General features: G+C 52.0%; 3 protein-coding genes across 3 annotated transcripts; 1 reads left to right on the forward strand and 2 right to left on the reverse strand.

Annotated features, from left to right (window-relative positions):
* Positions 1-332: 332 nt before the first annotated feature.
* Positions 333-3,760, forward strand: CkaCkLH20_05328 (ceramide glucosyltransferase; the record flags this gene model as incomplete). The annotated part of the gene is made up of 3 exons (XM_038888047.1): positions 333-430; positions 480-1,864; positions 2,781-3,760. The coding sequence occupies 3 exons, from the start codon at positions 333-335 to the stop codon at positions 3,758-3,760; spliced, it is 2,463 nt and encodes an 820-aa protein (XP_038746523.1).
* A 3,089-nt stretch (positions 3,761-6,849) lies between these two features.
* CkaCkLH20_05329 (uncharacterized protein) lies at positions 6,850-8,466 on the reverse strand (the record flags this gene model as incomplete). The annotated part of the gene is made up of 1 exon (XM_038888048.1): positions 6,850-8,466. One exon carries the CDS (start codon positions 8,464-8,466, stop codon positions 6,850-6,852), a length of 1,617 nt encoding a protein of 538 aa, XP_038746524.1.
* A 350-nt stretch (positions 8,467-8,816) lies between these two features.
* CkaCkLH20_05330 (uncharacterized protein) lies at positions 8,817-12,816 on the reverse strand (the record flags this gene model as incomplete). Its single annotated transcript, XM_038888049.1, has 3 exons — positions 8,817-11,203; positions 11,302-11,423; positions 12,230-12,816. 3 exons carry the CDS (start codon positions 12,814-12,816, stop codon positions 8,817-8,819), a joined length of 3,096 nt encoding a protein of 1,031 aa, XP_038746525.1.
* Between the last annotated feature and the right edge of the window lie 2,006 nt (positions 12,817-14,822).

The following is a 14,822-nucleotide window of genomic DNA, read 5'->3' on the forward strand; positions in this document are numbered from 1 at the left end:
TGTCCGGTGGCTCGTGCTCTCCAACCGTGATTTGGAGATTCTGGTGGGGTTCGTGGAAATTCGATGCCACGCGACTTCCAATCCTTCCCCGATGTTGCCGATCCTTCGTCGCGTTGCTTATTTGTGCGATCTTCTCTTGTCTGCCCCTTTCTTTTAGAGGTTCTTGGCCAACTTACGATTGCGATGATTTTGTGACGAGACTTTTGACCCTGACGATATCCGGCATTTATGGCATCAGGTCGATGACGATACTCGACCTTGGCTACAACCCTCACTAATACCACGATCACCTGGTTGTCGACGCTTCTTGACTGCTTGGCTCCGTTTGCACCATGGCAGATTTCCCACCGCTGGTACAGACAATAGCTTTGGTGTGCGCTATTTGGAGCACATTCATCTATATTGTACAGTCCATCGGCATCTTCAGGATGTAAGGAGACCACCCAAGCAAGACCTTGCACGCCCTAACTCCAGCGCAGCTTCTTTTCATACTCCTACCGACCGAAGCCTGCCACCTCTTCTTCCCTAAAGAAAGACGATGTCCCGCATATCACGATCATACGTCCCGTCAAGGGTCTCGAGCATGGCCTCTACGAATGCATCGCCTCAACGTTCCAGCAGGACTACCCGACCGACAAGATGACCATCTACCTTTGCGTTGCCGAGAAGAGCGATCCTGCATACCCTGTGCTGAAGCAGTTGGTACAAGATTTCCCCGCATTCGATGCGCGCGTGTTGGTCGAAGAGGAAGATCCTCTATTGCACGGTCAGCGAGGCCACGTCGACAATCTGGGGCCGAACCCGAAGATCCGGAATATTAGCCGTGCGTACCGTGAGGCCAAGGGCGACATTATCTGGGTCATGGACTGCAATGTGTGGATCAGCAAGGGAGTCGCAGGCCGTATGGTGGACAAACTCTTGGGTTACGGCCCCGGCGGCAAACAGGTGAAGCCGTACAAATTCGTCCACATGCTCCCGGTTGTGGTCGATACGGTCTCTCCTAGTGACTCTCCCTCACGCGAGACGCAGACACTTCTCGCCTCAGGACCCGACCCCGACTCGTCTCAAGGACACAGTGGCTCTTTGATGGACTACGTACGAACTCAGGGTGGAGGACGGCTCGACGAAATGTTCATGGCATCTTCGCATGCTAAATTCTACGGCGCGATCAACACGGTTGGCGTTGCGCCCTGTGCTGTCGGCAAGAGCACCATGTTTCGCAAGTCGCACTTGGATCAGATCACCGATCCTGCCCAGAACCCCATCATATCCGCCGAGAAAAAGCTTCCCAAGGGCATCGACCACTTCTCCGAATACATCTGCGAGGATCATCTCATCGGAGACCTCCTGTGGAGGAGCAAACTACCCGGCTTCAGAAACCATGGCCTCGTCGTCGGCGATCTCGCTGTTCAACCAATGGCCGGCATGTCGGTACGCGCATACTTCAACCGCCGAGCCCGATGGCTACGCGCACGCAAGTATACCGTGCTCGCAGCAACTCTCATTGAGCCCGGTGTCGAGTCTCTTCTCTGCTGCGGCTATTTCGCTTTCGCAGTCACAACCCTGCCCTGGTTCAACAAGACCTTTGATATCGCCCAGACCTGGAGCGCTTTCGGCCTATACTGGTTCGGATTTGTTTTCATCTGGATGATTTGCGACTGGTTCACTTTCAACCGCCTCCACGCCGGTCACACCATCGAAATCGACGAAAACACTCCCAAGTTTGCCAGGGGTACCGCAATTCCTGGCGGCATGCCCCGCAGGTCATTCCTGGAGTGGCTAGCTGCCTGGCTTGGCCGAGAGTTCCTCGCCCTCCCAATCTGGACTTGGGCCGTGTTTTTCGGATCAACCGTCACCTGGAGAGGTAGATCTTTTCACGTGCGGCCTGACATGAGCGTTGTTGAAGTCCAAGGGCAAAACTCAGCCGCGCCAGAAGGCCACCCGCGATCCCGAAGTAAAGATCGTTTAGACTAAAAGATTAACGACATTCATAGAAGACACGTCTAGATTAGCATAATAATACCCCTTTCACAGTTATTCACCCTGTTGCGCGAGCCCTCCAGGAACGACTTGCTCTTCCTCTTCCTCAGTCGTACTTGTTGCCACCCTTCGTCCCATGACAGCGCAAGATACGAGGATGTGATTGGAAGGGTAGTGGCGTTGAGGGGTTTGGAGCACGCTGCCATTGCGTTGTCGCCTCCCCAACCTTCATGAGATTGATGCCCTGGAAAATGACATTGACCTTTATTTATGACAATTTCCCGCAGTTTCTATCATTGCAAGTTTGCAACGAAGCCTCGGGGAGTCAGACCGAGTCTCAATGAGAAGCCGTTGACCACTGGGTTGCCTTGGGCCGCGTGCGTGACACCGACCAATCATCGAATTGCAACCGCCATCAAGACGAGCAATATGCAGCTGCCTACTGCAAAGATGACGCTTGGCGCTTACTATTACCTCCCATCTTCATTATGCCTCAGCCTGATCCTGCCACTTCCACAACCTTTGCACTCGTTCCCGCCTCCCTTCCTTGACTCTGATCTCTCTGTCCTCTGCACTTGGACTGCTCACTTGAGTGTAATTTCAGTCATCAAGAGCTATGAGCTATCAACCCAGCACCGGGCTGCATGACAAACGCAAGCCGCAGGACGAGGAAGAGGATGACCGTCAGGATCTACGATCCTCAAAGAGAAGAGATTGCCATGACTCTCCAGGCTCAACAAGCGCAGAAGGTCGCAAATTGGGTCTCCAGGATACCTCACGAAGTTACAACGCATACACAGTGGGCTGGGTTTGTGCCCTTCCGAAAGAGCAGACCGCGGCCATTGCCATGCTTGATCACCGACATCCGGATATTCCCAACATGAAGCCCGTGAACGACACAAACGCGTATACTCTCGGGTCTATTGGCAAGCACAACATAGTGATCGCTTGTTTGCCAAAAGGCCAGGTCGGCACGGTCTCGGCCGCGAATGTTGCATCAAGGATGATATCCACATTTCCCTCGATCAAGTTTGGCCTAATGGTAGGGATAGGCGGAGGGATCCCATCCAAGGTCAGGTTAGGTGACGTTGTAGTGAGCACGCCAACGGGACAGCACCCTGGTGTGGTCCAGTGGGATATGGGCAAGGCAACGGAGGGCGGGAGGTTTCAAAGAACAGGGGCTCTCAACAACCCCCCGACTCTTCTACTCACGGCCTTGACCAGGGTAGAGACCGAACAAGAACTGACTGGCTCAAAGATCCCAGAATATCTGGATGAGCTTAAACAAAAGTGGCCTAAACTGGCGGCCAACTATCTGCGGTCAGACCGGCTCCGCGACGTGGTGTTCAAAGCCGAATCCGGCCACGTGGACTCTGACGGCCAAGCGAACTCTGATGACGAAGATGAGCTTGAAAATTGTTGGCTTTGCGACAAGACCAAGGCGAAAGAACGGAAGACACGTGAAACACGAATTCACTACGGCCTGATTGCTTCTGGTAACCAGGTCGTCAAGGACGGCCTACTCCGCGAGAGGTTGAACAAGGACCTGGGCGGAAATCTGCTATGTGTGGAAATGGAGGCTGCGGGACTCATGACAAACTTTCCATGTCTTGTAATCAGAGGAATTTGCGATTACGCAGATGCCCATAAGAACAAAGACTGGCAAGAACACGCAGCCGCCGTAGCTGCGGCTTTCGTGAAGGAGTTCTTAGATTATGTCCCGCCCGAGGCAGTTGAAGAGGAGCCTTCGGTACTGGACACGCTTCGGGATAGTAAGTAAAGACTCATACTTTAGGCTACATACAAATTTCCTCCCTCGCTAACAGGAATGCGTGCCAGTCCGCAGTGTGGTAGTTGCGACCGAAACCAAAGTAACACAGCTGGGGCACCGCTTAGCCAGAAAAGATCACCACGAAATTCTTGAGTGGCTTACCCCTCATGACTACGGGCCACAACAGAGTGACACACTCTCCAGACATCATCCAGGAACCGGTCAATGGTTTCTAGACTCTGAAGCGTTCCAGACGTGGGTAGCCACCAAAGGGAGAACTCTCTTCTGTCCCGGGATTCCTGGATCTGGCAAGACTGTTCTTACATCTTTGGTGATCAACCATCTCACCCAGAGGTTTCAAAGTCAAGAAGAAGTCGGAATCGCATATATCTACTGCAATTATCTTCAGAAGAAGCAGACACTGAATGACTTGCTAGCAAGCTTACTCAAACAACTATACCGGGCCAAAATAACCCTGTCGGACACCGTCGAGGCACTGCACAATTGTCACGTATTAGCTAACACAAAGCCAAGTACAGATGAGCTCGTCCAAGCCTTGGTAGGCACATTGGCTTTGTACTCAAAAGCCTTCATTGTTGTCGACGCACTGGACGAATGCCCAACGCTTGATGGCTGCCGGCTATCTCTCACGTCCCATCTTCATGATATTCAAGAGACCATCAGAAAGACTACAATGGAGAAGACGTATATGAATCTATTCTACACATCACGACATATTCCCGAGATCGAGACAAGTCTGGGAGTTTGCCTACGACAGGAAATCAAAGCCATGAACGACGACGTGGGCTGCTTCATAGACAGCCGATTACCACAAGCTCTTCGATCAATACCCGATGACCCGGATTTGCATTCAGCTATCAGGTCGAAGGTAATGAAACTGGTGGATGGGATGTGAGTCATTTCCTGAAACTGTACGTTCTTTTGAAAGTTCGGCTTATACATATTTGTGCTAGGTTTCTCCTGGCATATCTGTATCTGGATTCCCTCACAGACAAAACCTCTGTAACCGAAGTACGCGAGGCTTTGGTTGATATGGAGAATCAGAGCGCCGGTCATGATAGAGAGGGAGATCAAGGAAGGGTGCTGTTCCAAGCATACGATCAAGCCATGGACCGAATTCAACAACAGCGCCCGGGCTTCCGAGATCTGGGTTTGAAGACTCTAGCTTGGGTTGTACATGCAGAGCGGCCCCTCAGCACCACGGAGCTTCGGCACGCCCTAGCCATCCGTGACATTGATAAGAAGCTAAACATTGAAAACATACGGACAATCAATGTCATTTTGTCCGTTTGCGGAGGCTTGGTTACCAGAGACGAACAGAGCGATATCGTTCGGCTAGCCCACTTCACGACACAAGAATACTTTAAGTCAAAAAGCACACACTACTTTCCGAGTGCGCACGCAGAGATATCAACATGCTGTATCACGTACCTCTCTTTCAAAGGCTGCGTAGAGCGATACAGAGGCATGAAATATCACAATACCGGTTCAACATCGCTGGCCCTGAACAATTACGCCGCCAACAATTGGGGCCACCATACGCGCAAATCTTTGTGTCTACCACCAGCTATCCTTAAATTTCTGGAGAGGGAATCAGCCGTTAGGCTTTTGTACCGTCATTTGGAGTTACGAGGAGGTCTCTACGAAGAAGCAGGCAACACTTTCACAAGTCTTCATGTCGCATCATACTTTGATTTGCCGATGCTTGCGGAATTCCTACTTCTCCATGGGCACAACGTCAACGAAGATACCCAAAGGCTGAGGGTCACCCCATTGATGATTGCGTCTGATAGGGGTCATGACACCACGGTTGAACTGCTGTTGGATAGAGGTGCTGACGTAAACAGTCAGAGCTCCTCGGGTCATACAGCACTCACGCTTGCTTGTCAACAGGGGCATCAGACCATTGTCAGAATGTTGCTGGGAAAAGGAGCCGATCACTCAGCCCCGGATGGTTTAGGAATGCCATTACATAACGCCACTCATCACGGGTACTCAGAAATTGTACGGATGCTGCTCGAATGCGGGGCGGCTGTACACCCACAGATGCTGGGTTTCTTCGCAGTAGCAGCCGCCGAAACACGCGGTCGCCAAACCATTCTCCGCTCGTTATTGGATCACGGCGCCTATTTTGATTTTGAAAACTCTTAGAAGATAATTTCAATAGATGGCGCGCAAAATCACACTGCAAATTGGGAGTTCCACATTTTCTATCATGATGTTTGAAACCTAGAGTGACAGGATAAAGGAGGCTTTTATGTTCTATAGGTTATGACGTAATCCTGAAGGGAATCATCTAATGCCGTTAATGAAGAGGCTCTACCCTGTACGGTGTATAATCTTGCAGTTTGCCAAACCCTCTGTCACGTCCAGGTTCTCTCTCATTGGGAATATCTCCTGAAGCTCCAGCTCTAGCTTCGCTTATCGTCCGTCCTTTTAGGGCAGGGCTCTGACTTTGGGAACTGTTTCCTCGCGGGTCTCGAACCTGTCATGTATAATTCTGCCCATACTAGGGGATAGCGGCTGTCACCAAGTGTTGGGCTCTGTTACTAGGTAGGTAGATCATGGAAATATATAACGGCAAGCGCCTCCCTTATGCAAGCCGCCTGCCCTCCAGATGTCTTGACCAGCAGTGTCACGGACCAGAGCCACGATTCAGCTGGCGAGGGCAATGTAGCTCTGCGACAATAATTCTCAACCGCTCGGGTGCCACTTTTGCACGCTGTCTGACATTCAGCCAGTGTGGCTGCTTTGGTGTTAAGGAAACAAGCGGCTGCGAAGAGAAGTTTTGCGACTGCACTCTGATGATGACTGACGGAAGATTAGAAATGATGACTGATGCTAATCATCTAAGATCCTTGTTCCCATATGCCGCAAGAAATGTAGAACAAGAGAAGGTGGGAAGGCTCTGTAGGTAAACAAGAGTTGAGGATCGGATGCCTGGCAACGGATTGAAGAGACTGCCTCTTGGAATGGCTTTCTTGCTGCCTTTGTTGTGCTTTTGAAGCGTGCTGTTTTGAGATCATCAGCAGGAAGGGGCTAGCTCAACCAATTTACCCATCATCCAACATCAAAGTCTAAGGAAATGGATCATATTCCCCGAGTCCCGTACACACCCCGTCGATCTCGACCCCATCGATCCGCTGCACCGCGTTCCCGCCTGCCCCGAAGCGAAGTACATCCCCTCCATTTGCCTTACTAACAACCTGTGGCTCCCATCCATATCTCTTCTGCGGCCCCTGATACGGATCCTCCGCAAACGCCATGATGTGATCCTGTATCAACCTGCTAAGCTCGACCTGGAATTCCGTCATCGGCGCAATATGATCCAACAGCCCGTACGTCCCAAACACCAACGGCGTCTCGCTGTTATGGTACGCGCCCAGCCAACTGTACACATTCAAGTTGGGAAACTCGGCCGCGTATTGGAACCGAAAAACGGGTGCTTCGGACGTGCTCAGCTGGTTACGGGCGGCAGTGGCGTTGAAGCTCGCGCACACCCATGCGATATCCAGCTCCGTGACCAGCGGCTGCCACGGACCTTCGGTCAGGTTCTCCTTTGGCCATGGGACGAGCGAGGAGAACTCGTTGGCTGTCAAGGAGATAAGGGACGGGCGGGCCGCGAGTTTGCCGGCAGCGGCGCGCGCCTCGAAGTCACGGAAGACAATCTTGTCATCGGGGACCAGGTTGAAGGATAGGAGGGGTGTCTCGCCCCGGTCGCCGTATTGGCCGATGAAATTCGAGATCTGTGCAGAAGACACCCGGCGCATACAGTCCAGCTCCGCCGCGCCGTCCTCGTCCTCGCAGTCCGCGCCGCAGGGGGACTCGCAGCCTACGTGCTGCGCAACGAAGCTGAAGTTGGAGTGTGTTGGATCTTCCGCACGACCGGAGATGACGTTTCCCGACTCCATGTAGTAAGATTGAGCAATCGGATCGTCGTAGTACGCATATGCGTGGATGTCCGCGCTGATGGAGCCCGCGGACCGGCCCCAGTGCATGATGCGGGATGGGTCGCCGCCGAATGCTGCGATGTTGTCACGAGTCCACTCGAGAGCGGCTCTTTGGTCGAGGATGCCGAGGTTCTGTTCTCCGTCGGCTAGTCCGCGCGCATTGGGAAAGCCGAAGATGTTGACGCGGTAGTTGATGGTGACGATGATTGCAGACTGTGACCGCTCGACCCATGACGTTGGGATTTGCCAGGGGAGATCGATGCCGCCCATCACGAAACCACCTCCTGTCATGAAAAACAGGACCGGGAAACCGTCTTTAGACGGCGGGGTCGTAGGTGTCCAGATGGCCAGGTAGAGGCAGTCTTCGGACGTGGCTTCGCCTACTAGACCCGAGGTGTCGTTCTGGGCGCCATTGTAAATCAGATTACCCTTGGTCAGAGGGATGTTCCACATAGATTCAATGGCCGTCACAAACTGGGGGCACGAGGGCGGGAGCTTCGTCGCGTATTGATGCTTTTTCGAGGGCGGAAGTTTCTTGGGCGGTAGCCAGCGACGCTCCCCAACAGGAGGCTCTGCAAAGGGAATGGAAAGCCATTGTCGAGTGTTTGGGTATTCTGGATCGACCAGTCCTGTAAAAACACCATTCGACGTTTTCACGGTGAGGCTGTCGGAGTGCGAGGCATTGCTGGCTATTGAGTGAACGCTAGCTAGCGATGTGAGGAGCGACAAGATGGCGAGCTTCATGTTGATGCCGGGCAGTTCGCTGGCTTCAAACCACTAGGAGTGGAACGGTTGAGGTATAAATACCGCATTTGCTTATCGTACAATTGCTTCGGCTTTCCCGGGCGCAGTTCGATGATCCAGGACTCTTTCTAGAAGGTGGCATTGTAGAATCATGCGGTCAGCAATCCTATCTTGGTTCCATGGCTGACGCTTTCCTGCCTGGTCAGCTCAAAGGTGCTCTCATGTGGACTGCTCGACGTCCAAGATTGAGTCGAAGTTAATTGCGTTAGGAATAGTTGCCGAATTCGTTCTTGGTCATTGATTTCATTGCTCCCAGACAGGCGTTTTGCTGCTGAAGGAGATTCGTGAACCTATCGTAACATCTCCCGGCAAAGCTTGAGCCGGTCACTAGCCTCCCGCAACAGCTCCGAATGGGACTGTTCCAGACTTGTCCTCAACAAATCCAATAATTCGGGCAACCTCTCATTAAGATCCATCGCCCACTCATCCTTGAGTTCATCCAAACTCGCGAAAAGCGAAAGATACCGGGCAACCTCGCTATACCTCCCCGGCGGCACGTTCTTAGCCGGAATGCCCAAAGCCTGAACGAAAGACCAGATCGTCAGGGCTGCGTAGTACATGATCCATGGTCGATGCGGATCTGGCTCGGTTCGGACAGAGTAGAAAACGGACACCGGCTCGGGCAGTGATCCGAAGCTGCTCGTCCGCCGTTTGGGTCCTTTTTGGTCCACTAATACCCGGTAGAGAAGCTTGAAGGCGTGGAGAACGGCATGCCGCGTCGAAGCAGCGTTGGACCACGACCTCATCCGAGAGACGGCGTTGGCGTGATCCCGTGTTGAGACCTTACGTCCCACAAGTCGTTTTGCGCCGGCGTATACCTGGCAATCGACGATATCGACGTGAAGACTGATGTGTGCTAGGTGGTATAGCACTGCAGCGGAATGTATAGGTCCATTGGAGGTTGAGGGTTGTCCAGGAGTTTCTGACGTGTCGTTCGCCCCGACGGCTTTGTCAAAACTTTCCTTCCACTCGTCAAATGCCCTCAGCAGGATCTTCCTCCAGCCATCGTGTGTCTCGGTACTAGGCGTGCGTAGGTCGAGCCATTTGAGGTGTGATTCTCGGTGAGACAAATGCCATCCAACGCTAAGCAAGCCTGACATGATAATCATCCGCCCGAAGGTATGAGTCTTAACTTCCTGACCATGCAACGCACTCTTCAGTCCATCAAGGAAAGAGACCTGCTTGATGCCATACATCCTATAATTGCTGTCAAGCTGACGGAAAACGTCAGGAGTAGAAGCTGTCCACAGGGCGTCGTCGCACGGTAGTGGTAGCCGAATCTCATGCGGCGCCATATCTGCTGAGTGGCCGAACATCGCGGCATGAATGACGTCCATCATAAAGGCGGCGAAGACGACACGATGCATGGCCTCTGACTCGGCCCATCTAACCCACCAGACCCTGGAGTCTAGCGACGATCCATCATTGCATGTTGGGTCCTGTTCCTCTGGCGGCGACTCGCTTCCTGCCCTCCCGATGAGGGGGCTGCCTCGCCGAAGGAGAGTGAGTGTAGCCGAGTGATAGATATGCGCTCGTTCGTGGAAGCGTCTTGACGAGAACATCTTCTCGTAGAATTCGAGCAAGAGCAGCGCCTGTGCGATTGACAACCCTACTGGCGGTGATGCTTCGTCGGCCGTGAGGATCTCCCAGCGAACACTGGAGATTATGACATCAGCGAAGCCTCCGTATTGCTCGAGGTTTCCAGTCGAGTCCCTGCTGCTCAAAGATGCGGCTCCAAGGGCTATCATGACCATCAGGAGGAAGATGGAGCAGCGATTAGGTGCAAATGTCGGCTGGTGAACGATGGGTAGCCTTGGAGACACACTCTTCCAGTATTCCTTCAAGCAGTCGCGCATCATGTCGACGTTCAGCGCAGGCAAGTCTCCACCGCTCTCTTGCACTAGATTCACAATACGATGCTCGTATTTTGGTTGCTTCTGGCGAAACATTTGCAGCCATTGGAGAACTTCCTGACGCCGATGTTCGCTGATGAGCTCGTCGCTGACTTCCACTTGCCGCGGTGGTGTAGGGTCCAGCTGAGACCGGCTCGTGAGGGACTCATAGTCGTAGTGGATGTTGTTGTTGAACGTTGATTCGAGACCGCCTTCCAGAAACGGGAGATTCGCGACGCCGTTGAACTCGCTGAGAGTAGCCTGAGGATCGAACAGCCAGACGGCAAAGTTTTCCCTCGACAAGGCTTCGTCGGGCTGGAAACCTAATGTGGTGAACGATGGCATCATCGATGTTGGCTCGGGAATCGAGGGCTCTTCCCGGCCGAAAAGATCCGGTTTTGGGCGCATCATGTTGACGGAGATGTCGTCTATTGATGGCCATGTCGACGGCTGACCGATTCTGGCCGTCAGTGATGGATTAGAGGCGCCTGTTGTGGGCGTTGGTGTGACATTGGAATCAGGCGTCAGTAATATGGCGGCGTCGTGAGGACCGCTCGCTGAGGGTTGGCCTGGTTGGGGAAATGCCGATCGGACACCGGCTGTCGGCGACGATACCGCGACGCCGGCGACAGCGGTAGACGCAGCAGACGTGCTGAAGCTCGGCGCGCGGTTGCGAGGGATATAAGATGATGAATGGCGCTTCTTATGCCGACTCAACAAGTCGGCGCGCACGAACTTTTGATCACATCCTGGGGTATCGCATTGGAATATTTCCTTGGGGTTGTCTGGCGAGTCGCGTCAGTTCCCCAGTCTTGGCAAAGTAAGCCGGACAGTGCAACGCGAAGTAAGACAGCATTAGGTACGTCCAAGGGGATGATCTCACGGTTCAATTGGTGTCTCTGAAGATGCTCGGCTCTGGAGTAGAGCTTGTCGCAGCCCGGATGATCGCATACAAAGCGACGAGGCGCGCCCTTTCGACTGGCGCGCTTGTAGTTCCCAGCAACGCTGTGCTGGCTCGGTGAGGAGTGGCTCGCCATTAATGCCGGCTATGGGGACATCGTATCTCAATCCAGGGGGCGTAGATCGTGGCTGAGTGAGCTGATCGTCGTGTCGTATCAATGCGCAAGCGGTCTTGGATACGGTGGAGCCTTCATCGGTGAAGGCAAGGTGAGATGCGCCGAGCTGGAGATGTCGAGATGAAATTGACGAGAATACTCGGGGGTTGAGATGGAATGAGATGAGATGGCAATGGGGAATAATTAGCAATGGAAACTGTTGCGCCTCAGGCGCCCGGTTCAACGCGGGGAATGGGCAGGCTCCCCCAAAAAATGCCCCCCTTCCCCACACGGAGAGTGGACCCCCACGCGTTGCTTCTGCAGACAGTGTCGCACTGTTTGTTCATCTCACCCGTCTCTCATCTCATTACTCATAAAACTCACTCACTCACTCAGCATTCAAGCTCCTGAACTCACTCACAACTCGTTTAGCCGCTATACCAAACGTGTTTTTGGAACTAAAATGCGTCAAATACTACCATCACTAGCATTTTGGTTGTCATGCAACGTCATGAGCTGCGTTAAAGTGAGACCGAGGTGCATTTTGACTTCACTAACTCTACGTCCCTTCTTCTCACTGCTTACCCTTTTCTCATCCTACCTACAATCCTCTTCAATGCAACATCTTCTCTTGCGGCCTTCTTAAAATCTTTCCGATGACTCTCGGCGGCAGGACCAACCAATTCCAGTAACCGAATGTAGGGCAATCCCAGGTGCCCGCCCGAAGGCCCGGTTTTGCGATCATACCGCCCATACCTCACTGCAATGTTCTCATCCGTGTAGTTGCTGAGTTCTTCTGGAATCCCTTCATCTCTGGTTTGGTGTTCCAGTACTTTGATAAGATCCACGAAGACAGCCTTAGATGGCAGCTTCACATCAAACAGTTCCAGCGCCTTCATCGAGTCCCGGACGTCGTGAGTCAAAATACACATTGTCGCATACTCCGTGGCCAGAACGTCAAATATCTCCTTCGCGGCGTCGTTGTTGTATGTCTCAAATATCTCGTGAGCGTCGACTTTCATGTAGAAGGGCCTTGGGCGTAGTCGCTTGTTGACTTTCGTCTGCTCAAGCAGCCGAATTGTTCGCTTGCAGTGTTGTCGGGTCAGTCGTTGGCTACTTGTCGGGGAACTCCACAGTGGCTTCTCGGCGGGCGTCATGATGTCGACGCTCATCGACGGCATAACTGTGTAACCAGAGTACTTATATCCGTACGAACAATCGATAGTGAGAATGACGACTTGGTCGCTGCTCCAACAGTCTGCGAGCTTGGCATTTTCCGCCGCGCAGTCTTCGTGGCGTCGGAGCTCAGAATTGGTGAGGAGGCGTGGATTGAGGTGCGCCATGATGCTGGGAATCGCCCGAAGGATCTACGGAGATAATTGTGAAAGGAAAAAAAAGACCTTATGATTGATTTCTCAATCAATGTCAAAATGGGCACGCGATGATATAATACTTCTGAACGTTTCAATCGCAGACCCAGCCGGAGCTGTCCTGAATTACTGAGTCACACCGAAAACTTAGGACGGCAATGCGACGGGTGGCTGAGCGCAACTCCGCCATGCTGGAGGTATAACCGTCACAATTATAACGAAAAACTGGATTAAAAACGACCAGTCTTCCTCAACTGCAAAGAACTGACGTGGGAAATTGAATACAGACTGCCATTCATGTTTTCCGGGACTCTGACTGTATTGCCGGACTGAACAATATGCGATCAGCGGTCCAGGTCAAACCACATGCATTGACCCCGCCGTATGATTCTACGGCGAAAATATGTACAAATCAAGCAGCCAGTGTTTTAGATGGCGAAGGTTTTCGCGCAGAATCTAGACTTAGATGCGGTTCTAGCAAAACACAAAGGCAAACAGATAGGGCTGGGTCAAGACTTCGCTGCAACGGCAGTAGACCGAGAAGAGGAGAGATTTCCGATCGATGAGCCCCTTGCGACAGGCGTCGACCGGAAGACAGCAGATGGCTGCTACACTACACAGCGATTCGTTCTGTATTAAATTCCTAATCAAACCTGGCGCCGATGCTAGCCGCTGGTTTCAAAGCTATGCCTCAGAATTACTAGAACACCACGCAAACATAACTAGAGGACGACGCTGAGGACAACGTCATATTGGTTGCAAGCACACAAAGGTGTTGGAGTCAGGTATCTCATACGTGTCGAATGCTACGGTTGTTATTAATTCAAAACATTCAATAGTGTTATTCTCAAAGCTTTAATTCATCTTCATATACCGGTTTTGAAGTGAGAAGTTCAATGTATTATGGTATTGACAGCCAGGTTACAAGTCAAATAGGTGCTAGAATCGGACGTTCGGAAACGAGAACACTCTCTGAATAAACTTTGAATGCGATTCAAAACCTCTATTTTTAAACTCGGATTCAAAACGGGACAACCGGTGAAAACTTACGGGAGTTAAAGAGGTGTTGAGAGCCTCTCCAGGTGATGGAGAAGACTGGAACCTTGATATCGGCCATCTTTACAAAATCTATTAAAGTTGGATAACTCCGTCTTGCATTGTTATCTTTAAACCCAAGACCTTCAATGAAAATTTTACATCATTGAAGTACATATGTGTTTGCCATGTCGCTGAAAGTCACAATCGCGATCGCGATTCTTGTGTTCTGGCTCACGGCTTTGGTTTATTGTGCATGGACCAGCCGGTCGAAGTCGACCAAACAAGATGCTGTCAAGTACAGGAATGACAAACGCGGCTTCTTCCTCGCCTCTCAATACTACTTTACGGGATACACGACATCATTCAGAGTCAATAGAGACGAGAACGACAGAAAAAGCCGGATATATCAGCTTCCTCGAGAACTCGTCATTCAGGTGATGGAGCACCTCAGTCCCGAGGATCTCTATCTCGCACGACAAGCCTCGGGTATCTTCTTCTCCCTATTCAAGAAGGCCGCTTTCAAACAATTCCACGAGATACCTTCAGCTCGAAGATGGAATCCCCTCTATGTGTGGGGGAAGCCACCTGAGGATGAAGGCCGCAGCTTGATCTTCAAAACTCATATCTTCCTGACCGAGAAAGCCTGGTCCAGTGGCCTGGAGAAGAGGAAATACATCGCTCAACGCCTCCTCAGAGACCGTGTGTGTCGACAGTGTGCTGAAAGCGTCAAGCTTCGGCATCCGGCCCCTTCCGAGTGCCTATTCTGTGTGCATTGCGGCCGTGAACACAAAATCTCCTGCTTCTCAGACCGGGAAACCAAGAAGGAAAATCCTGTTTGCCTTGCCTGGGAGGGTAAACAAAAGATCTGCCCCCATCGTCACATCTCAATGTTTGAACCATTTCACTTCAAAATGGACATGGAAAACAACCCCACATTCAAC

This window comes from Colletotrichum karsti (assembly GCF_011947395.1).
Source record: "Colletotrichum karsti strain CkLH20 chromosome Unknown Scaffold15, whole genome shotgun sequence".
NCBI lineage: Eukaryota > Fungi > Ascomycota > Sordariomycetes > Glomerellales > Glomerellaceae > Colletotrichum > Colletotrichum karsti.